Genomic DNA, 22,267 nt, shown 5'->3' on the forward strand with positions numbered 1-22,267 from the left:
TATTTAATATATCATAGAAGAAACTCTGGTAGGTGCAGCTGATACTTTGTATTATTTTAGCTGTGTCTTTCATTTGCTGGTATGGTATTTTCTGCAAAAATCTTACTTGCATTTAGTTGATGAACACATACGTAATGAATTGCTTGTGCATGGGATACTGTTGTTTCCATGCTTGAGTTTTTGAATACTTGAGTGATTAGGTTAGGGTGAAGAAGTCCTGGGCATGGTTTTTAGTACAGTCTGAAAAATCCCACCCATTCTGAGGGTTAATCCTTAGTCTGACACATTTCTTGCAGTCTCTCCTACTCCATCAGGCCATCCCTCACTTTGGAGCTGCACTGCAATAGAATCTCCTGGAGCGTTTGCTGCCCTGAGTGTGCCCTTTTCTAAAATGAGAGAATTGGGAGACAGGACTGATCTTGACATCTCTAATGATGAGAACTGTAATGAGAAAATAATTTAACACGCGCTGGGGGGAGGGAAGGAGAAGCTGTAATATGTATTCCTGCTGATTAAGATCCCCTGTGTGCTGGTATTCAATACTGTACGAATTGCTGAACTGCTTGAAACGTGGAACAGTCCTGTCAGAGGCATTCAGAAAGCTAAGCTGAGCACAGATGTAAGTGTATGCACATTGCAGGCTTAGTTCTAGTCCAGGTTTTGAATCCTACATTTTTAAGAGTAAAGTGCAAGTCAGCTTCAAAGGCTGCTGAAATACTCCCCTGCAGCATGAGGAACACAAACACTGACCGTGTCTGTAGCATTTTATAACACACTGAGGTTGGATTTCACATGTACTTCAACTCTTCCAAGTTAAAGTGCACACTGCTTTGTCCATATCTGACTTTTTAAATCAGGTTAATTTTTGTTAGATTGCATTAGTCCTTATCCTTCATAACTTGACACAGAAAAGAGTCAGAGCCAGCTCTTACAGTCTTAATAAGCTTCATCTAGATTTTTTGAAGTGTTTGACTTACTCACTGTAAGTAAGTTTTACTATTCCAGTTGGCAGCACCAGGTCTCCACAGCTGTTTTTTTCCTCCGGTTCTGATTTACTGTTAGCAGGTGTACTGCTGTATGAAGGCCTGTAACACCTCTGCTCCTTCAGCATAAGGGAAGGAAAGCCAGTTTTCTTCTGAGGGGGTCTCTGTGTAACGTAGGATGTGCGAGTGCAGCAAGGACTGTTGGAATTCTGAGCTTTTGAAACTGCTGGAGCTGGGATGTTGTGTATGAAGGACGTAAAGATTCACCTAGATACTGTATTTCAGAAGATTTAGAGTGATTTCAGTGGAGAATAACTATGCTGTAAATGTACTGGGATTTTCTTTGTAGTCTTCCATGTCCTCCCAAAAACGAGATGCTGCATTTCACGAGTTTTATCCTGACGAATGAATTATAATGGAGTAAGGTTGTTGCTGTATTCAAAGAAAATGCATTTAATCTTTTCTCCACTGAACCCCTGTTCCTTTTGTAGCATTTGTTCTGTTGTAGCGAACGCATACTTTGATCTTCAGGAGCAGAGCGGGACTGCATTGTTGATCACGCTTCTGTGAATTCATTGCCCTATGTAGAAGAACTGCGTGGTAATGGAAAACAATTTTTCAGATAAATTCTCATTTGTCTTGCTTGGAGCTTCCTGAGTTCTCACTTAGTGTTCTCCCCAAATGCGAGAATCTTACGTGCAGGTCTTGAATGACAGCTGGGAGGCTGAGCTATAATATTTTTGGAATGGCAGTCGTTTATCTGAATAGATTTTTCTGCTGGAGGTGTGACTCAGCTATTGGTTTCCTATTATTTTAATTGGAAAGGAAAAATCAAAAATGTTTTACAAGTTCAGATGAGTTTGCTACTCTTTCACAGCTCTTCCAAACACAGCAAAGCGAGAGTAAGCCAGATCTCTTGTACGGAAACCGCCTGCTTGATGTGGGAGTGTGGCCGTTCTTGAAGCAGAACAGCTGAGCACAGGAGTTGCACTCTGGGCATTGTGGGGGTGGTGCTCAGCCTTCCAAACAGCCGCTCAAGACTGGATGTGAGATTGCATTTTGTATGTGGAAAGGTAGTGATGTGATGGCACCGGTCCATACCTGTGTGACGCATGTGAATACACCACACCTCTCAAGGGACAACTTGGTTTTGAAGTGAAAATAGGAAGAGTGCAAAGTCTTGCTATTGGTCTGACAAATTTTCTTTGGTTTAGAGGACCTCAGCAAAAATACCGAGTGTGCCAAAATGTGCAACGTAGTGAATGTACGACTGTGCCAAGCCAGGCTGTCACTTGTGGAACGTGCTTCTTTGTGTTATGTGCATGCCCACACACTTTGCTTCCAATTAATTAATCACAATTACGAATATACTTTGACACTTCTACTTTTCCACTTGTGAATACTCAGGGTACTTGTTCCAATGTCCAGTTGGTTCAGCACTGTTTTGCTTAGCAGTGTTCTGAATGATCACTTCAGGTAAAGCCACCAGGTAAGATCTAGATGACGTCCCAGCTAGCAAAAGGGATGGGGTGGTCGCCAACTGTACCCTGCCGAGTGTAAAATAATACTGAAGGCCTTTGAATGGTGTTAACTGCTTTCTGTTTTTTCTCTTATTGTGGTTCACGTTGATTTTTTGAGAAGGTTCTGGGCTTGATATTAAATTTGCCTTGGGAGCATTTAACTTCTGTAGTCATCCCATCTGAAAGTCAAAGTTTGTGTGTCAGAATCCCCCTTCAGCAGCACTCAACATGGGATGCCAGTGGGTGTGTCGTTCCCAGACAGAGCATTTCAAGTACCAGCTGTTACCCCACGGGTTTATCAATATTAATCACTAATGGAAAGAAAGAGACATCAGTTCTGTTGGTCTGGGCCTAAAGAAAAAGTAAACTGCACTGTAAATTGAAAATCTTGAATAGCATGTGAGTCTCTTACAACTAAACAACTGAAAGAGAACTTAGGGGGAAGATTGAGGTTTGTTGGCTGTACCTGGCCTTCCCAGTCTGAATCTTCGCACTGTGGAAATGCACAACAAGAGCTGAAGCACTGAGGAGCTGGTTGGTTTTCATGAGGAAGATGGGAAAAGCACTTCAGAACGTGGGAGCCCGGATGGTTTGTTAGGAGCTTACAAGCAATTTTGATTTTGTAGTCAACTGTGTGATCAGTAAGTCATTGCAGGAGGAGTGAATTCATTGGCTAGCCGCGCTTCTTGCCAAGTGCATTTTCTGTATTTCTGTTTGTAATTAGGAAGTAACTCCCTCCAAGCTTTTTTGACCTGCCCAGAAGCATTGCAGGTGCAGGGCTGGCTTTGCTTTAAGAACGGGCTCCCCGCGCTGTACACCTAGCATGCTAAATTGAGATTCCTCAAGTTACCTCTGTATAAATAAATAGAATGTGATTTTGGTGAAAAATGTTGAGGTCACAATTCCTGTACTTTATAGAAGTTGTGGTAATAAGGGTTAGTAATTAATGCTGCCTTAACGATGACACTGCAGCATTGCCATCACCAGACCGAAAATGTGCGTTAGTTCCATTGGGAGCACAAGCTCAAGTCCATATGTGTTTCTTGAGTTAATTTAGTGATCATTACAGAATAATATAAGAAAGAAATCACAAATGTTTCAGTTGGGAAGTAAATGTAAATTGTAGAGGCACTGAAACAAAGATGTTGTGGACACGTTACAGTGCTTTAAGCAAACAGTGCTTTGCACATACGGGAGGTCCCATGTGAGCAAAACCTCATGTTGCTCAGGGCTGAGAGGTTGTTTTTACCCTTTATCCTAAAAGTTATTACAATTCAGTATATCAGAAGATGTTTTTCCCCCCCACTTTTTGTCTGGGATGTGCTGGAGCAGGAGCCAGCCTCTCTGGAACCAGAGCCTTGTGCAAGGACTTAGTCATGCAGCTCTCTCTTCCTTTTCCCGTTCCCAGTCTTTATTTATAGCGCTGCAGCTCGCTGGGAAACTGCTGCAAGGCAAGTGGAAAGTGAGGGCAGAAACTCAGGTGGGTGTTACTCAAAAAGTAAAAGTCTTCATACAGTGCTGTGCTCTTGTTTATGACTGACGGCACTGATGCAGACAGGGTCAAGAAAATAACACGTCAGGGAAGCCCGCAAATATTTGCACATTGCTGTTTTAATGTGAAGTAGAATGCATTATTTAATTTGTAGCATTGTGCAACATCATTGCTACACTGAAGTGTCCAGTGTTCTTTATAAATCCTTTTATTCAGGGTTTTCGTAATGCCGTGGAGAGGTTTTTTGGTGTGGCTTAGACTTGGTGTGGAAATGGCTTCTTTGTCTAATGTGTTTTGAAGTAAATTAAAAAGTTGTTTTCAGGTTACCCACGTTGCTCTTCAGTTCCTCATACTGAGCTCATTTAGTGAGAGCCATTCCTAAAAACAGATGCAGCCTAAGTACTTCATTTTTAAGGCAGAGCTGTAGATGGCCTGTGCTGAAAAGGACCACAGTGCTCATCAGTTCCAACCCTCTGCTGTGTGCAGGTCACCAGGCTGCCCAGAGCCACATCCTGCCTGACCTCAAATGCCTGCAGGGATGGGGCATCCACAGCCTGCTCGGGCAACAGAAATCTTTTCTTGCTGTCTTGTTGAAATTCAGGTAGTTGCCCTGATATCAGTTGCCCTGATTGTCTACAGCTGTTCTGGGGACTGAATTCAAGTGTTTGTGTGAGGATATGTCATGTCAAGTAGCTGTAGATACTGAGTTAATTGGTAGCTGAATAGAAAATCACATTTCCTTAAGTTTTAAATGATCTTCTGAGAGCACAAAAAGGATCTATTTGATATGGAAGGAAAGAAAATACAAAAAAGCATTAATTTTATTGTTACCTCTGTCCATAAGATCTCCACATCTCATTCCATGTGCATAGTGCGGAACTTCCATTTGGAGTTGCACCCTTCCTACATAGGACTGGAGGAGAGAAATCAAGTGGATTTTGGTGCTGCTGGGATCATCTTGTCCTGGTTTTGCTTTCATTTCTCTTTAGCACAGAAGTGAACATCATAGGCTTTCTTGTGCTTTATTTGTAATATATGAAATAAAATTTGCAAAAAGGTTTTGCCCTCCTCAGCTCCTCTGGGTTCCCTCCTTCCCCTCATTACTTACTAACCACTCTCCTTGAGCCTTCATCTGCAGGTTTTCTGCTCTCACCTTCATCTGTGGCTTTTCTTTTTAATGATTTGGTATTTGTTACAACTAATTTGGAAGCCCACGTGAAAATTACAGGAAGGCAGGCTTCAGGGCTGGGCCTGTGACTGCTTGATAGTAATTGAATCCTTTTCTCTAACTTCATCTGATGGTTGTGTAGTGTACTATTGTATCCTTACAAGGAGCTGTGAAATAATACCACGGGGCTATAAAAGGTCTGGAGAGTCTGTCTGCATTGAATTTCTCCAGCTTCACAGAAGCATGTTTGCAAACTTTCCCCAGCTTCCAGCGTCAGCAGTGTGGCACTGAGTGGTTAAGCATGGCTCTTCCCAGCTCGGGGGGCGAGATGAGCCATAAATACTGCTGGGCTGTAATTTGGCTGACAGGATACCTTTAACTGATAACACCAGCTCTTCCCCCACTGACCCATTTAATCAGGATACCGTGCATGTTGACTAAGCACAGCTTGGTCTGGCAGCCTGAACTTAGTTAGCTGCTCTTTTCACAAAATTACTATCTTTGGTTGTGTCGGTGTCCCACACCTAGGCTGTAACCTCACAAGTTAATACGGGCTTTGCTGTCAGAGCAAATAAGCACAAGTGGGGAAAGTGGGGTGCCAGACCTTCATCACCAGCTCCCCAGGGCTGCGTTCTGAAGAGCTGCCGCTTAATGAAGGGCTCCTGTGCTCCTCTTACCCGGGTGGGGGGTGGGGAGGCAGAAGCCAGCAGTGCCTGGCAGTCCCAGCCCTGAGCAGGGGTTTGCCTCGCGCCGCTGAGCTGCTGCAGCTGGGGCACTGCTGGGAGGGAGCTCAGTGGGCATTGGGCACCACAGCCACGCAGCTGCAGGTGAGGCAAATCAGCTCGTTATCCTTGCCAGGGCAGAGGGATGGCTTATTTCCTGAAAAGGATCTTCAGTTGTTATTTTACCCTTGGCCACTAACCTTGCGATGAACGTAGAAATGCTGTAGATAAGTACCCATGTGAACGTACTAATGAGTTGCCTGCGTTGAGTGATTTGTTGTGGCATCTAACTGCTTCTTCTCTTCCTTCCTTTTTGTCACCCTGCAGTGTTCTGTGCCAAGGTCTTTGTGGCTAGGCTGCTCCAACCTGGTAGAGAGCATGTGCGCACTGAGATGCCTGCAGAGCATGCCCAGTGTCAGATGTCTCCAGGTGCCTTTCTTCTTTCTTGTTGTAAATGTTATGCGTATGCTGTTGAACTTTGTTAAACTCGTAGGACTCTTGTTTAATCAAATTGTTAAGTCTGCTAAATGTTTTTTGTGCATCCTTTTTCTGAAATCTTCTACTTAACTGCACTGTAGGGGTGAACCTTAAGAGTGCTTTCTGTACAGGAGGTTCTCTGGGGGGTGGTGAGCTTTTGTGTTTTATTGCCTGTTTATGAAGTTGTGATATAAGTAGCATAGTTGTGCATGTTGCCTGCTACGTTTTGCTTTCTTGTTTAATTTAAAAAAACAAAAACAAAAAACAACAAAAACCCACAACACATAATGAGCTTTGCCATTTCTCTTAAACTGCAATGAACTGAATAGCCTGTAATGTTTTTGTGATTTAATTTAGAAAGGATAAGCTTTTAATTTTCTACTAAATACAGCCCTGGTTACAGCCTTACTTTCATCATTGCGCATGTTTGAATGCAGGGCAGTCAGCATGGAGCCCTGCAGCTCTTGGAGTTCACAGAGTCCCTTAGCACTTCAGCTTCTGAAAGTGAGGAGCAGGGGGTGGGGGTGGCTCTTACTGATGGGGAATTGCTGCTGTTGCTTTACTGGTGTGGGAGGGACTGGAAAAGATAAATAATGAAACAGAGATTTTTGATACCAGCTCAGTTTTGAACTCCCAAAATATTTACCTTGGAAAGTAAATGCAGAACATGTGCATTATCTGTGTGGCACTTCCTGAAGTGTTTGGGGATGTATAATTGGTAGCAGATGTCATGATTATTTCATATTGGTAACTTCTGTAACGCAGTGGCATTGTTCAGTGGTTCGGTCTGCACAAAATGAATGTTTGAGAGACACTGCTTTTGTGAATGAGAACGTAAGCAAGCTGAGCTTTGTTTGCAGTCAGTCTGTTTCCACTCAGACACGGGGTAATGTGAATGCTTTGCCTTAGAGAGTAACAGTCTGCCTGAGAACCTCTGGCATGCAAAATGCAGCTCTGGATTTCGAAATTAAACTTTAGGATTTCTGTTAAAATACGTTTTTTTTTCTGTTGAAATGTTTTGTGTTTTCGGTTTTTAAGTGAAGGAGAATAAAGTTTCTAGGGTGAATGTACAGATGGATAGCAGTCCTACAGGAAGCGCTACTGCATCGTGGCCAAACCCTGGTAACAGCAGATGTTTGTAATCACGACAGTGTGGGACAGAGGTTGGAGCTGCCCTTGGATTTTGGGCATGCAGCTGTGTGGAACGGCCTGAGAACAGATAGCAGCAATTCTGCTGTTAATAACAGGCTTCTAGGTGGTGGCTGAGTGTCTTGGTTTTGTGACTGCAGGCTGTGAGGGGGTAAGCTGCTGGGCCACGTGTTGGGCTGGCTGGGCTCTGTCTGGGTTGGAGTCTGGATTTCAAGCAGAGTGTGCGTGTCTGCAAATCTGGAAACTGGGAGGACTCAACTCTTTAGTAGTACTGAATTGAAATAATGGCAAATTTTGTTATTATGAGCAGTTTTTAACAGGTAGTTAGTTGTCTGAGCTTGCACCTGCTACATTTACCAGGCTGAGCGTTAGATGAATATAAGCTGACTTCTGTTGGTATTACTGATTGTAGGAGAAAATACTGAACTGTGTCGGTGAATGCACTGCTGGCTACACAGAGTGTTCTGGTAAGGTGAGGCTGGAGAGCTGTCTTCAGCAGGCTGCTCACAGAGCCAGCTGTAGCCAACATTACTGCTACATAACAGTGTTCCAAAATAAAGGCCTTTATGTGTGTGTGTGCAGCAGTCAGATTTCTTGTAGAACTGCAACCGAGGTAAAGAGTTGTTCAATCTTTTAGAAGCAGCTGTGAGGGATTTAGAAAAAGAGCTCTCATTTCAGGCATGTGACTCCGTGAGCCCATGGGGAACTTGGAAATGAAAGTGGCACCAGCTTTCTTTCCCCTTTTCTTATTTTTGGCACCTCGACTTGCCTTTTGTTGTTCTTTAGCTTATAAGCCTGTGTGTAGAAATGGGTAGGGCACGTCTACCTGGAGATATGTGATCAGTAATATTAGATTAATGGTGATTAATAGTGAGTTCAAGGAGGGGAATTGAGAAGCCCTTCAGTGGCGTGAAATTATCAGTGTTGTATCAGTTATCTGTGTTTATATGTGTAGGGTAGCTAGTGAATGGTCCAAAGGAGGAAGGAATCCTAGTCTTGAGCCTGAAGCTTTTGCAGTTTCTTCAGGAGGTTCTGCTCCATCTTAGCCCCTTGTAGAATATTCAGGAGTGACCTTACACCAACCTGGAAGAAGGAAGCTGAGGTTAGGTGTAGCAATGCCATAAATCCTCGCTGTGCTTCTAAAATCAAACGGCAGCACTCAAGCAGATGTCCTGCGGTGCCAGTAGGTTGGATGGCCACGTTCTGATTCTTTAGGTGGAGTCATACTTTGTATTCTGTGCTTTCCTCTTGCAGAGAAATACCTGCTTATTTTGTGGGATTTTCTGGGCAGATGCCCTGCCTGAGGCAGGGAGTTGGGAGTTGGGATCGATGATCCTTGAGGTCCCTTCCAAGCCATTCTTTGAATATTTGCCCTCTTTCTGTGACCTGTTAGTGAACGGGCAGAGATAGATAACTTAAAAAAAACCCACACCATGGCTGGTGTTACTGCATGGAAAAGCATGTACTGAATGCCAATTACGTGTTGGAAGTACTGTGGAATCCGAGGGCTTATTTGTAACTACTGAATTGTCTTTAATAGTGGTTTAGTAACAAGGCGTTCACCTTCCTGTTCTGAACACACTTGGATTCAAATAGCTGCTGTTCTCATCCTATCTTTAATACAGATTTGACTGCAAGACTGAAAGCAGGCCGTTGCCTTACCTGAGCATTCCTACCGGTGTGCCTTTCTTGCTCACCCTGCTCACAGCCCTCCAACGTGGTTTCCTTGCTGCTCCTTTTTATTTGCTGTCTGTCAGGCATCAGTCTTCGTTGTCTGCAGTGTCCCTTGCCTCCTTAGCACTCCCCCAGGGCTGTGCACCGCAGGGAGGTGACATTGGTGTGGTTCTTGCCAGAGCCCTTCCTGCTTGCACGTTACAGCAGGAGTGCATTGATTTACTCCCGTAACTGGAAGCTGTCTTTGCAGAAACGTCTTAAAAGCCTTTTGAATTGACCAATTCATAATTTATTGCTGCTTGGAGGAACTTACAATTTGCAAGTGGAGTTATGAAGTGTTAGGGCTTCAATATTCTTTGCCTTATGATGGCATACTCTGCAAAGGAAATGATTTTCTGGCGATGGGGAATCTCAGTGCTATCACAGCTGAGCGAGGGCACGAAGAAGAAAATTTAATTTATGTATTGGAAAGATACAATTTAATGTGAATTTGCCAACACTTCTATTTGTTATTCTTGACTAATTTTGAGTTTCTGGTGTTGGCTTTTCTATTCAGAGACCAGATGGAAGTATAAAAATGGAAACTAGAACCGGAGAAAATGGTATCTGAAAACTAAGAATTGATTTATCGATATGAAAACTTCAGCATCTTATTTTTGTATCGCCGTGCTGTCGTTCTCACAGCACAGATTCAGACACGGACTTGAAGCAGGATTCTTGCAATCCCGAGTGCTGTAGGTGCGTTCTGTTCAAACCTTTTCCTACGATGTGCAAAATCACAAATGGGAGAATGATGAATAGCCTGTCACCGTGCAGCCTGCCTCCTTCTGAAAATGTTATTCCTCCCTGCAGCTGTTAAAATGAGTTGTAATAGCCAGACAACTGCTTTCCTTCTCCTCTTAGGTTTGAAATCATTTACAAATATTTCCTTGACATGTTTTCTGGTATGTTGCCTCAAAACAGTCGGACTGTTACTGTTCCTTCTTGGAAACAGTCCAACAGGTCCATTAAAAGAAATGCAGATTTGATTCCTTTTCTTGTTTGTTTTTTTGGAAGGAACACAGCGTTCTCTCCAATCTCTGAAATATTTGTGCTTGCCCCTCTGCTTTAAACAGGCTTCTTTTTGAGACACAAAGCTGTAGAGCCAAGCCCAGTTTTTGCAGAAGGCTCTCGTGATGGTTGGACTCGAGGATCGTAGTGGGCTTTTCCAACCTTAATGACTGCATGTTCTGTGATTCAAGCTGTAGATAGTGGCTCAGCACACCCGTTGCTATTTTATGCAGTGGGATGGTGCTAGGTCTGTAAGCCTGATGGTAAATGCCCATTTTTCTCCCTGCTCATCAGCAGTGGATACTAGGAGAACATAGATGTTTCTCCTAGTTGAGGCTGAGCCTCCTCCAAAAATGAACAGCAATTGGAGAGGTTTAGGTTGGATATTAGGAGGAAGTTTTTCACACAGAGCATGGTGATGCACTGGAACAGGTTGCCCAAGGAGGCTGTGGATGCCCCATCCCTGGAGGCATTCAAGGCCAGGCTGGATGTGGCTCTGGGCAGCCTGGGCTGCTGGTTGGTGACCCTGCACACAGCTAGGGGTTGGAACTGGATGAGCATTGTGGTCCTTTTCAACCCAGGCCATTCTATGATTCTTAGTGTCTGCTGCAGGTTCTGAGGGCTGCTGCAAGAGCTCAGTTTGATGTTTGCTGCACAGACAGCGATTGCAAGGTTTTTACCCAGCCCTCGTATTCTCCTCTCACCCATGCTCTGGTGCTGGGGCGTTTCTCTCTGCGCAGTGCCCAGAGCAGATCTCCCAGGTGCCCAGCACAGCTTTGTGCTGCACAGCCCTGATGAGGGCTGGACACCCATGGGATGAGGAATTGTGAAGTGCAGGGAGATTTTTTTTTCTCCCAGGAATGATTTATTATCCAGAAGAAAGTGTTGCGATAAGCACTTTTTTCAGTCATCCTTTGTGTATCTGAGTGCTTTCAGTTTTATGACTTTAATTATTAACTAGGCCTGCTGTTTTGTCGGGGCAAGAAGAGAGACCTTCACTTTATTGGGTCAATTTACAGTGTTTATTTTTAAGCAGAAGAGAATGGTTACTTGCTGGATGACTTTGAGTGTTAGCCCGTGAGCTCGTGTTGAGCTGTGAACCAGAGCTCTTGCTCTGCAGCCTCCGTAACTGAGGAGCAGAAGTGTTGTTCCCTGATATCAGACTGAATGTCTCTAAGTTTTGATTCCTGATCCCCCATCTTGAAATATTTCCATGTAATGCAAGCGTTTCAAGTTACTTAACTATGACTGTTAATTACAGGGCAGTTTTCTCTCACGTTTGTTTTTTTCTTCAGAAGCTTTTAGTATTCAAAAATCAGCTGCCTAATCTGTAATCTGTATGGCTGTGATAGAGATCAGAAGGAAGTTGTAGTTCCTTGACCCTCTTTGTGGTATTTCACTAAGCTGCACTCTGCAGAAGTCTTCTGAACATTGGAACAGAAATGTGAGCTTAGAAATGCACTCCTCATCAGTCACTTGCTAACTTGCCTTTGCTGGTGTTTCTCTGTGGTGCTGTTAGAGATCCCAATCTGCCTTCTCTCAGGCTGGGATGGATCCCTAAGGAGGCAAGCACGCTTCTTGATGATGGATTCACCTATCAGCAGAAGATGCTAGACCTTGCTTCAGCAAATCCCGAGCCACGGCTTCTATCTGCCCCAGATAAGCATCATTTCAAGCATCAATTTGTGTTCCTCAGGAAAGCTAACACAGTTGTGCTGAGGCTGATGCATTTCACAAGCAGTGGGCGGGAGCTGTTGTTCCTGATAGCCCTTACAGAAGCCTGCATCTTGGAGAGCAGAGATGCTGGGCACGCCTTTGTGCGCACGCTTCCTCTGCCTCTGTTGGAAATGTGGGGTTTCATTTTTTTGCTCCCTGCCCCTGTTAGGGCGCAAAGAAATCTGTAAAGTAAACTGCCATGTTCTTCAGCCTGCCTGCTAGTAATGCCATGCCTGTGCTGGGAGGGAGTGAAGTCTGCCGTAGCAGGGAAGAGGAGATGCAGGCGGTCTGTTCCATGTATGTCTGATGCAGGCCTCATCCTTGAAGATGTGTGCTGTGCCTCCCTTCAAAGAATCTGCAAAGAAACAGGAAATAAAAATTTCCTGCTGAGGTGGAAATTAAATATGTTCAGTTCCTTCACCCAGTGCTGGTAGGTTTTGGGTCACAGGCTCACAGCCAGGACGCTCGTGGGCAATTGAGCTGCAGTGTTGATAGCAGCGTTAGTTTAGTTTTCACGGATAGAATGGACGTAAATTACAGTCATAATATGCCAGTGGTTGACAAACCTGACGGTACCAAGCCAATCTTCCAGACACCCATGTATCAAATATGGGAGAAGTGATATAGTGGAGAAAGGAGGAACTGTAACCAAAACTTTGTACTGTTCTGTAGGATGTTTCTATGGCAAACGTGACTATTTTGCAACCCTTTGCTACAGACAGGTGGTGTAAGTCCTGAATTGAGGCATGGCATTGCGTTGCTGCTTTTAGGGGTTCTTACCTTTTGAAGCTGAACTTTTTCGAGTTCTTCAGTGTTTTTATCATTCTTCAGGTTGGCACATACTTCTTGATACAGATATTAAGCCAGAATTTAGGGATGACCTGAACTACGCTTCTTGAATAACCCTGATTTTTTTTGGGCATCTACTCTGCTCTTCACTTTGCAGGGTTTTCTTTAATAAATGCAGAAATATTTACTGCAAAGTTCAGTTTAACATAAAATATGAAAAGAGCTAAAGATTTTTTAAAAAATTGCTAGTGAGGAACAGTGGACTTGAAAATTCTCTCTGTGCAATATTTAGTAGCTCATAATTAAATGCCCTGCTTGAAAAATTGCTCAAAGAAGGACTTAGTGGAGATATCTTTGGAATTGTATATGTGACTGCAGAGTGTGAATGCACACTGCAGCTTGCTTTGGGAAGTCATGGTGCTCTTGTCTGCTATACTTTTGAAGGTATTTGAACTGGAGGAGTCGTTCAAGACATGATACAAAAAAAGACATCCATAATGTTGCAGGAATCCAGGAACAATTGTGTACTCTCAAGCTTAGGTAGATAAAGAAAGTGTAATCTGAAAGTCTTGAGCATGCCTACAGGTGTGTGCTTTGGGAGAAACAGTGCATATTGGGCCAAATGCCTGTGAATTCAGTATCCGAAGAGTGGAAATCCAGGATGCCTGGTGCTCTTAACTGCAGGGATTGTAATGTTTTCCTACTGAAGTGATGCGAAACTCAAACGTCTTCAGAAAGTGAGGAGATAATTGTTGGCCTGCTGCAGCAGCCCCAGCTTTGGTTTCAGGGCTTCATTGCACAGCGTGCAGCTTTTGGCTGTCACACTGCCTTTTGGATCCTGTAAAACTTCACCAGCTCTCTGTGGGGCCGGTGCAATGTGCTGTGCTGTAACGTGAATTGCTGAAGCGATGGATGAAAAACAATCCCCCTGAAAGTAGAACCTGAGACTCTGGGCACATCTTCCCCTGCTCTCAAATCCTTTTCTGTAGAGCCTTCAAACCAGAGTCTTTCTGCTGTTAATTAACTGCAAGTTGGAGTTGCAGGGAAAAGTGGCGCTGACCTTGGAGGTCAAGAGCATTTAGACCTCCATTATATAAACCATGTGAAATCCAAATTAGGCGACTGCATGTTCCTTGTAATGCCTAGATAAAATCAGCACTTGAGTGTAGTGTTTGGCTAAGGCCAGGCAAGGCTGAGTGGAGATTGGGAAAAAAATGAGTATTTGATTTTAGCATCTGTTATTGCTGAAAGCTTCTTTCTTAACCAGAGTTAGTCCACAGCCTTTTTCTAAGAAAGGGCTTTCTCAGGGCTTTTGGTTGAGTATCAAAAATGCACTGAAATTGGGTATTAAGCAAAGACTTTTTCATACACTTAGTAAGTGGTTAGGATTTGATGGATTAATATGGCTTCATTAGCTGCCAAATTGAAGAACATTGCTGTGCATCTTTGGAGAAAAACATGGACTTACAATGGCTCTTGAATGGCACTGGAATCTTTCTTGGAGCAGCTGGCTGGTTTTAGGCTTTATTTTTATTGAATGTTTTTATTGTGCTAGCTTCTATAATGTCTTGTATGTAAGAATGTTTCTTCCCACACTTCTATTTTGCAGAAGACGAATACTTGAGGTTACTGAACACATTCTGAGATTTTGCTGTTTCAGACTCCTCCATGTTTTTGAGTAATGTTTTCATAACTTTTACAGAAAAAAAATCTGTGTAGGATCCTCTTCAGAATGTGGCTGCAGTTCTCCTGCTCCCTGGAGAGGGGTGAAAGCCAGAGAACAAGTTCTGGTGTCATCCTGGTGGCCACTGAAAGTAGGAGAGGATGGAGAGGAAAGTGCCAGCTCTGCTCCTAGAAAAACTAGAGAAAGGACGCAGGCAAGCGTGGAGAATTATTTAGTTGAAGCTCATGTTTCTGATCCTTAAATCCTCGTTTGTCTGTCTTTCACGATAACGAACTTGATCCTGTGGCCTTGTGGTTGCTGGGAGTTGCTCTGCGTGCTTCTGTGTGCAGTGTGTGTCTGGAGGTGTCAGGGGAAAGGGGGAGGATGAGCACCAGCAAATGGCAGCGGGGGTGGAAGGAGAATTGGTCAGATTGTTAAGAATGGCTTAATTATTGGGGTTCTTTTAATAGACTGAAGTCTCTGATGCCCGTTTGTGTTCTTTGTATGGCTTTTAAGGCACCGTTGTGCTGGGAGCTGGGCTCAGCTGCTGTCTGGCACATTGAGGTAACTAAATTTGGGCAGAATCGGTTTCACGTGGATCCAGAAGTCTGAACCTAAATTTCCTCTGGGCGTCCAGGAATAACCCTTCAAGTATTTTAGCTTTGCACCAGGCAGCCAAATTGCAAATATATTTAATCTTAACATAGGCTGATTTATTTTGGATGAATCTGAAGGCGTCTGAGGATGACCCGGTTACCAGCTATATCTGAAATTTGCTTCTGAGATGCTCCTCGTCCTACCTTTAATCTGAAAAACTTTGAGGATGGGTGAGAATTGTGTAGAGAACATGCGGTGCGTTCTGTGTGCACTCAGGATGAGATGCACTGGAAGCTCCGACAACTCGAGCTGTGTTTAATTCAGAGATTACCACGCTCCTCAGTTTGAGGGATTTCAGCAGTGTCAGCAATGAGCCGGAGCGCTGTGCACGCTGCAGAAGCACTGAGATGTGTCTGCTGCGAGCAGGAATGCGGCCGGCTGCATGCAGCCCAGAGCCAAGGAGGGCTGGGTGCCCGGCTGAAAACAGGCAGGGCTTGTGAGCTGGAGGTAGAATTCAACCTCTGAGAAGGCTGGCAGAGCTTTGCACAGTCCAGCTGGTTGAAGATAAAGCCAGTTTTCAGCTGAAAGGAAAATGTGATCGGTGCGTAGCAAAGTTAAGCTATAAAAGTGAGAGGGAAAGCACAAACTCATGTGTGGGTTTGGAGGGCGAGAGCTGCTTGGTAGGTGCTGGTGTGAAGCTGAGGGCTGTGGGCTCCCACCTGCCCTTCTGCAGGGCTCCCATCCTGACGTGCAGAGAAGCAGTTTGCCTGATGTCCGTGTTGGGCAAGCCTGCGCCGTGGTGCTCAGAACAGTGCAGGGCTGACTCATCTGAGCCACAATTACACAACTCAGCACTCCCTGTCCTTACACATACAGCGTGGTAAGATGTGATGGATGCAGGCAGCTTTTGTTACCGACGCTTTGCTCCAGACACTCAGAAAATTAAATGAGAGCGGGGTGTGTTTGGGACAGTTACGCAAGGAATATTTTAGGCACCATCCTTGCAGTACCTGTTGAGGTAAGCTCTCCCCTAAGAAGTGCAAAGCTGTTGCATATTATATAAAAAAAAAAAATAGGGGAGGGCACAGGCAGTTTAAATCGTCTGACAGATCAAAAGCATTCTCCTCCCTGTCTAATTTTAGCAATTACACCTGCTGCTGGAAACACTGGTGTCTCTTGGGATTGTAGTAATTATATGGTTTTTTTTCCAGTAACGTCTATTGAGTGAAAATATATGCATGCTGGAAAACAGCTGGTAATTTGGACAGAAGTAGCAGGGCTTTCCCTTGTTCCAGCCTGAATTGACTCCTAGTTTAATCAGTCAGTTAAGTTTTTATACCAAGCTATGATTCTATGGTTCTGATCTGTATAAAAGCCTGTATCGTGCTATTTTTGCTTTTTCAGTTGCTCAGCAGTTGGGCTGCGCAGGTTGGGCTGCGCAGGTTGGGCTGTGCAGGTTGGGCTCACTGCCCTGCTGGCAGCTGCAGGATGCCCTGCGCATGGCTGGCTGCCCACTGCATGGAGCTGCCAGCGCCCTGAGTCCTTCGCTGGGGTTGGAGCCTTTGCTTGGTGTTTCATGGAGCTGGATCACAGCAGGAATTCTAAACTTGTGATGGTTTCGGCAGAATTTCACTTTAAAAACAGGCAGTGTGGTTTAGTACTCCGTGAGCATGGCCCACACTCACTCTTAAGGTTAATTTAATGTTAGACCAGGCGTGCTAAATATTAAGAGATACGCAGTCATCTATTTACTGAAGAGCAGCAAATGAATTTTGCAGTGACATAAGGCAAATTGACACTTCAGAAGCCAAGTTGAAATACTGGTGCTAATTGCAGTCCTCAAAGCATTCATGATTAAACTGGATAACCTGTTGTACACAGTTGTAGTTGTTAGTAGCCATTTGTGTTCTTCCTCACCTGCAGAATAACTGTTCTGGAGTGCTGGAAGTGCAGAAGCACTTGAGGTTTTCTTTCTCTGAGCACAGGGCTGTTGGGTACTGGAAGCTCTTACTGATCAGGCACGGCTTGCTGAAAATCAGGCCCCTGGGAGCTGTACAAATGGGTATGTAAAAGCAACATTAAGTCTGTGAGCTGAGGTCCAAGCAGTGTTTGTTCTCACATTGTTATCCCATTTGTGTTTAAGGTATCTGCTGGTACTGAATCTTCTTGCAAACCTTTCTGGGGTTAGTCAGAGGCTAATAAAAGCGATGCTTTATTTTCAGTATCAGGATTTCCTTCTAATTTTGCCTTCAGCTGTTAGATCTTGGTACACTCTCAGTATTCCAAGTATATTTTCGGTTGAACTTCCAGCAATAACTGCACTACCTGGCAACTGGGGAGCCTGGCTGCTAGGGGAGGACTGAAGGCAATTGAGCCTGATGTGTGTGGTTACCTAATGCTTACATAAACGGTTCAGTTTAAGCTGAAACAAGAAATTGTTAGTACAGATCTCAGATACAGGTATGACTGTGATTAGCAGAACTAACTTTCAATTTACTTGAAACCCTTCAAGTTGAACTCGATGACCCTTAGAGCTTTGTTTTCACAATGCTTTATAGTGACTGAGATGTGGATGAAGAGTTTTCTCTGCCATCATATTTTCTGAATCTCATTATTTGGCCGTGGGCTCCACTGTCTGCTTTTCATCTCAGGGGACTGTTTTCATGCAGGTATGGCTTAATTATCTCACTAAGTAGAAAATCAGAATGAACACAAATGACAAAAAGAGCTGGTGCGTGGCCCCATTTATTGTAGGCATCCTGAGCTGAGACCTGGAGCTGTGGCGTTGCTGTTGCTGTGAGGCCGAACATGTTTGTTGCCCTGCTTTCAGTAACTGTTCCTAGCCTTTTATTACTCTGTTGATACAAGAATCTTTTTTGTGCTTCCTCCCTATGTAGCCTTTGGCTATACTTGCAGAGATTTTTTTGAGGCTGTGAGTCTTTCCAGTTGTTAGCATAGGCACTTTTTGTCAGCGGCTGCCTATTTCTGAGCTGGAATTCAGAGCCACCAGAGTATTTTGCATTCCTCTGCAGATTTGGAGGGACATGAGATTTTGTCCTTGATGTGAGAAGAGCTGCTATGTGCTTTATGTGGTTTAGATTGGTGGTTCTCCTTCACTTAGTGTTTGGGCTCTCAGTAGTTAAAAGATGTCAAGTGTCAAGATGTTTCTAATAAACATAATTTATCAGATTCCTGGATTAGAAAATAGCAACCATTGCTTCCTAAAGAGGGACTTGCATTCGTTTTAAAGCACTCTTAAGCCATCTGGGGCTTCCTAGCTATTTCAAAAGCAAGAATCTGTGAGAGACGCATACCCACCACTTTGAGATGTTAGAGATGTCTCGCTGCTTTTCTTCCTAATCCCCTTCCTGATGTGGTCCCGTTGTCATGCTGGGTGGTGGATGCCTCTCCTCCCCTGGGTGCTGGTAATTAGTGCCTTCAGCAGTCCCTGCCTGGCAGAGCTGGTTTCAGAAGGCAGTGTGAGTCTGCAGGGAGCCAGCTTCAGCCTCTCTGTTCGACTTCTGAGTATCCAAGTATGTACGAAGTTACTTGTGTCATTTTTTGCAACTTCTGTAAGGCTAAATGTAGGCATGATTTGCTGAAGGATATCAGAACTGCTTTGATCGGTTTTGTTTGTCTTGTAGTTTTAACTAATATTCCTCCAGTGAGTGGGAACTTGGTCAGAAATGAGAACTTGAAAGACTCTGCTTACTTGATCTCAGATTACAATTACTGACCTAACAGTGGGGCAGTGAAAGTTCTTGTTGGCCACCACTTTCTATTTCATTATGGCTGAAAACCGTAATGCTGCTATTCCATTTCTCAAGGTAGCACAGCTCCTGTCTAGTTTGGGCTAAAGCTACGGATCCATCCTTCAGCAGGGAGGAGTTACTGGAGAGTCTCAACAATGTTGTTTGCCTGGCTGGGAGCTGCTGCAGCTGATTGTGAGTCTCGTCCCAGTTCCCAGGGTTATTGCTATCACCTCTGTAATTGCTCTGTCGGTACTGGAACTAAAACTGGGTTAAAGAACAAAGCTGCACCGTGCTGCTGCTGTTCAGTCGATTAAGTGTCTGAAAGCACTCCCAGATACAGAAGCGTGGGGCAGAGCTCAGCTCTACCTGCCTGTAGCTGGCACGGCTGGCAGAAGAAGAGAGAGCTTTCTGCTGGGGAAGGTGCACCTCTTTTCTTGGGTTCTGGGAGCAAGACCTGCCTTGCTGGCATCCGTCAGCAGGGAAATGGAGGTGCTTTTGTACCTGGTGTCATACATTTATACAGCTGTGGAACTGTAAATCCTGGGGAGATGCCAGAGTTTAGTTGCTACCAGGTACGTAAGGATCTTGATTGACACTGTGATTTATGACGTTTTGTAATACTTGCAATGCTTTTCCCTTTTGGAAATGTTGATGGTTGTTTTTATTTTTTGAACTTCTTGGAATCAGATTTCTGAAGGAAATGAGATTTATGTAATGATGTTGCTTGTCAGTATCTGTCTCTTCTCCCCAAGAAACTTTTGAGCCCGTTTGCCATGTTCACCTGCATCCCATAGAAGGGTGGAAATCCCAAGGACTGGAAGCACTGCGAGCAGAAAAGTTGAAGAAAGCTTGGAGTTCTTGCAGGGCTAGAGGAGGAGCGTGGGATCTGCCTCACAGAGAGCAGTTTGTGCACTTCATTGCAGCTGTTGATTTACTGTTAGTGGGGATGGAGACGGGCTGTTCATGGAGTGACTTTATTCAGCTGAGCGTGACCGTAGGGCAGCATGAAATGTCTGCTCAGACCCACTGTTACTGCGTCGGTGTCGCTGCCTTTCCTGGTAGGGGATGGAGGGTGCTTGTTCCAGGCTGACTAATTAAGGAATGACAGCTGGTTTGAAATATCATTCTAATTTTGCAAGAGCTATGAGTAAGTTAACAAGAATTTCTGGAAAAAATGAACTTACAAGCAGGATTAATTGACAGTATTCAGAAGCTCAGCTTCTATTGTGAGGAGCTGCTGGGCTTCTGTGGTCCTGGCAGTAGCGCATCCTGCCTGTTCTGTCTGCCTGTGAGCACTGCTCAGCCCCATTGCAGGGGCTCAGGGCTGCACAGCTGAGCAGGGAGGAGCTCACTGCCTTCACCCATGCTTGCTGCATGGGGAAACAGGGTGTGGATGATGTTACTGGTGCTTGGGAGCTATTGGGAAGCTGTGCAGGAGGGCAGTGGGTAGCTGTGTGTCAAGGCTGGGTGGGGTAGGCAGCAAGACGCAGGTGGAGAGCAGGGAATGAATGGCATGATAAGGAGTGTCCAACTTGTAGATGCCTATCTGCCTTCTTGCCTAATAGTTGGAGACCTTCCCGCGTGAGGACCGGTGACACCAGCTGTTAGAGTTCTGGAATTCTTCTGATGAGCACTGTGGATATGTAGGACAAATTAGTCTTGTCTGATTGCTTCTTCCTGGGCACCAGGACAGGATCCACCTGGGCATCTTGTGTTCTGCAGTTAAGTGTTGGTGATGTGTTAGTCTGGGTCTGTGAGTTGGGATGTACGTGATCTGGGGAATAACCAGAAAAGTTAAATATTGTACAGGGTAGAAGTAGAAAGAATTTATTAGGAAGAGAAGATATAATAGGGAGCAATTTGAAGCAGGTTTAGGATAGAAGAAGACAGTAAGCAATATAGTTGATAGCATTAAATTAACATAGCTGTGTGTTAAATACTGTCTCATAGGCAGAGTTAAATTTCCAGCTAAGAGTGGATCCATGCAGTCTGCCCTCATCTCCGTGGCCCAGACATCAAAAGGATATGGAGGTGCCAGTCAGCAGCATTGCTGCGGGTGCCAGGTAGTTGCTGTGGAACCAAGAAGCTGTCCTTGTGCAGAGCCGTGCTGACCCTGTGAAGGACAAGGGACGAGTGGAGAGGGGTAGAAGAAACACAGCCTTCCTATTGCTCCAGCACAGCAGTGTGCGTACCAGGGACACAGCACCCCCTGAAAGCCTGCTACCCTTGACCTGAGCAGCGTCAGAGCCAGAGCAGGGTTCTGTAATAAGAGCTTGCTTTGTAGTCAGTAGCACAGTGTGGAAGTCTGAACATCTTGGTCAGGTTTTTCTTGCACGCTTTGTGTTAAGAGTGCTGCTCTGCTGTAGCTCTGTTGTGTGTTCCTGGAATGAAAGGCATTGAATCATTTAGGGCTTTATTCTTAGCCTACATCCCAGAAAAAGATAACTGTAACCTCTGAGAATTTTCCCAGTGAAGAAGCAGAAGAAAGCAGCGGCAGACACTCCATGACCTATTGAAGCACAGTGAGGTTGGGCTGAATTGATAGAACGTGGGATTTCTGCTCTACCCGAGCCAGACATGGCAGTGGGAAACTTCAAGGTTTGATACTCTCTGAGAGTTCTTCTTCTTGGCTCCTAGGTAATGGCAGCTCATAGAATCAGTGCATGTTTTTAACCTTAAACATCAAAAGAAATGCTGATGTTCCTTTCTCACTTAGGTGCTTGCTATCTGAAAGCACTGTCAACAACATATGGGAATTTTTAAGAAGAGTTTTGATATTTTTGATTTTTAAACTGAGAAACGTGCCCAGCGTAATTCCCTGGAGCCATGCCTGCCTTTTGGGCCGGGCTGGCTGGTGAGGACCTGCTGGGTGCCAGGAAGGCTGCGGTGAAGCTGTGCAGCACGGAGTCTCATGGGCACAGCTGTGCTGGTGCTGGGCTGCAAGGGCCTGGGGCTTGCTTCTCCAGAGACCATAATTGGGAAGTTGGGCTTATTTCTCCAGTGTTACTGTTCTTATGTGTCCAGAAGTACTGGAACACACCTATCCAGGGAATAGCAGAGATACCTTTACTGCCTTTGTCCAATTCTGGATTCCCTGCCCGCATCTCCTGGGCTTGTATTTGGTGTTGCTGTGCGTGCCATAACCAGACAGAGTGGAGCGTTCTATCATCCAGCAGACAGCTTTCATAATGACATCTTCCCTCTGTGTGAGGTGTGATTTTCATATATAACAGCAAGGCAGAAAAGAGCTTGGGGTATGCTTCAGAAGCAGCCCTGGAGTCAAGTGGTGGAGCAGGGCTTGCCTGTAGGGAGAATGCTGTTAATTTTTGGTTTCGAGTTTGCTGATTTTGGTGTGCTTCACTCATAATAAGAGGGGGATACGGAGACGAAGTGACAAATGTTTATTGATGTGGAACAGTGTTTTGATTTGGGAATGTAGTTGTTAAGGAGTTAAATCATAATCAGCAATGGCAAGAGTAAAGGAGATGTGTGACTTATTTCATCATGTGTTTGAC

The 22,267-nt window shown here is 44.6% G+C and overlaps 1 protein-coding gene across 6 annotated transcripts in view; it reads left to right on the forward strand.

Annotated features, from left to right (window-relative positions):
• FBXW11 (F-box and WD repeat domain containing 11) overlaps positions 1–22,267 on the forward strand; it is a 65,030-nt gene that overhangs the window by 8,898 nt on the left and 33,865 nt on the right. For 2 of the 6 annotated variants that reach the window (XM_042880568.1, XM_042880570.1), the window contains exons 3-4: positions 1,475–1,583; positions 6,213–6,314. The exons of 2 other annotated variants lie outside the window; for them this stretch is intronic. In XM_042880568.1, the coding sequence (XP_042736502.1) occupies positions 6,264–6,314 (51 nt within the window). In that variant the 5' untranslated portion in view covers positions 1,475–1,583; positions 6,213–6,263. The remainder of the gene's footprint in view (positions 1–1,474; positions 1,584–6,212; positions 6,315–22,267) is intronic. 2 more of the 6 variants (XM_042880573.1, XM_042880569.1) reach the window with 2 other exon arrangements.

The sequence above is a fragment of the Lagopus leucura genome, unplaced genomic scaffold, assembly GCF_019238085.1.
Source record: "Lagopus leucura isolate 7727_CA_CO unplaced genomic scaffold, USGS_WTPT01 Super-Scaffold_100027, whole genome shotgun sequence".
NCBI lineage: Eukaryota > Metazoa > Chordata > Aves > Galliformes > Phasianidae > Lagopus > Lagopus leucura.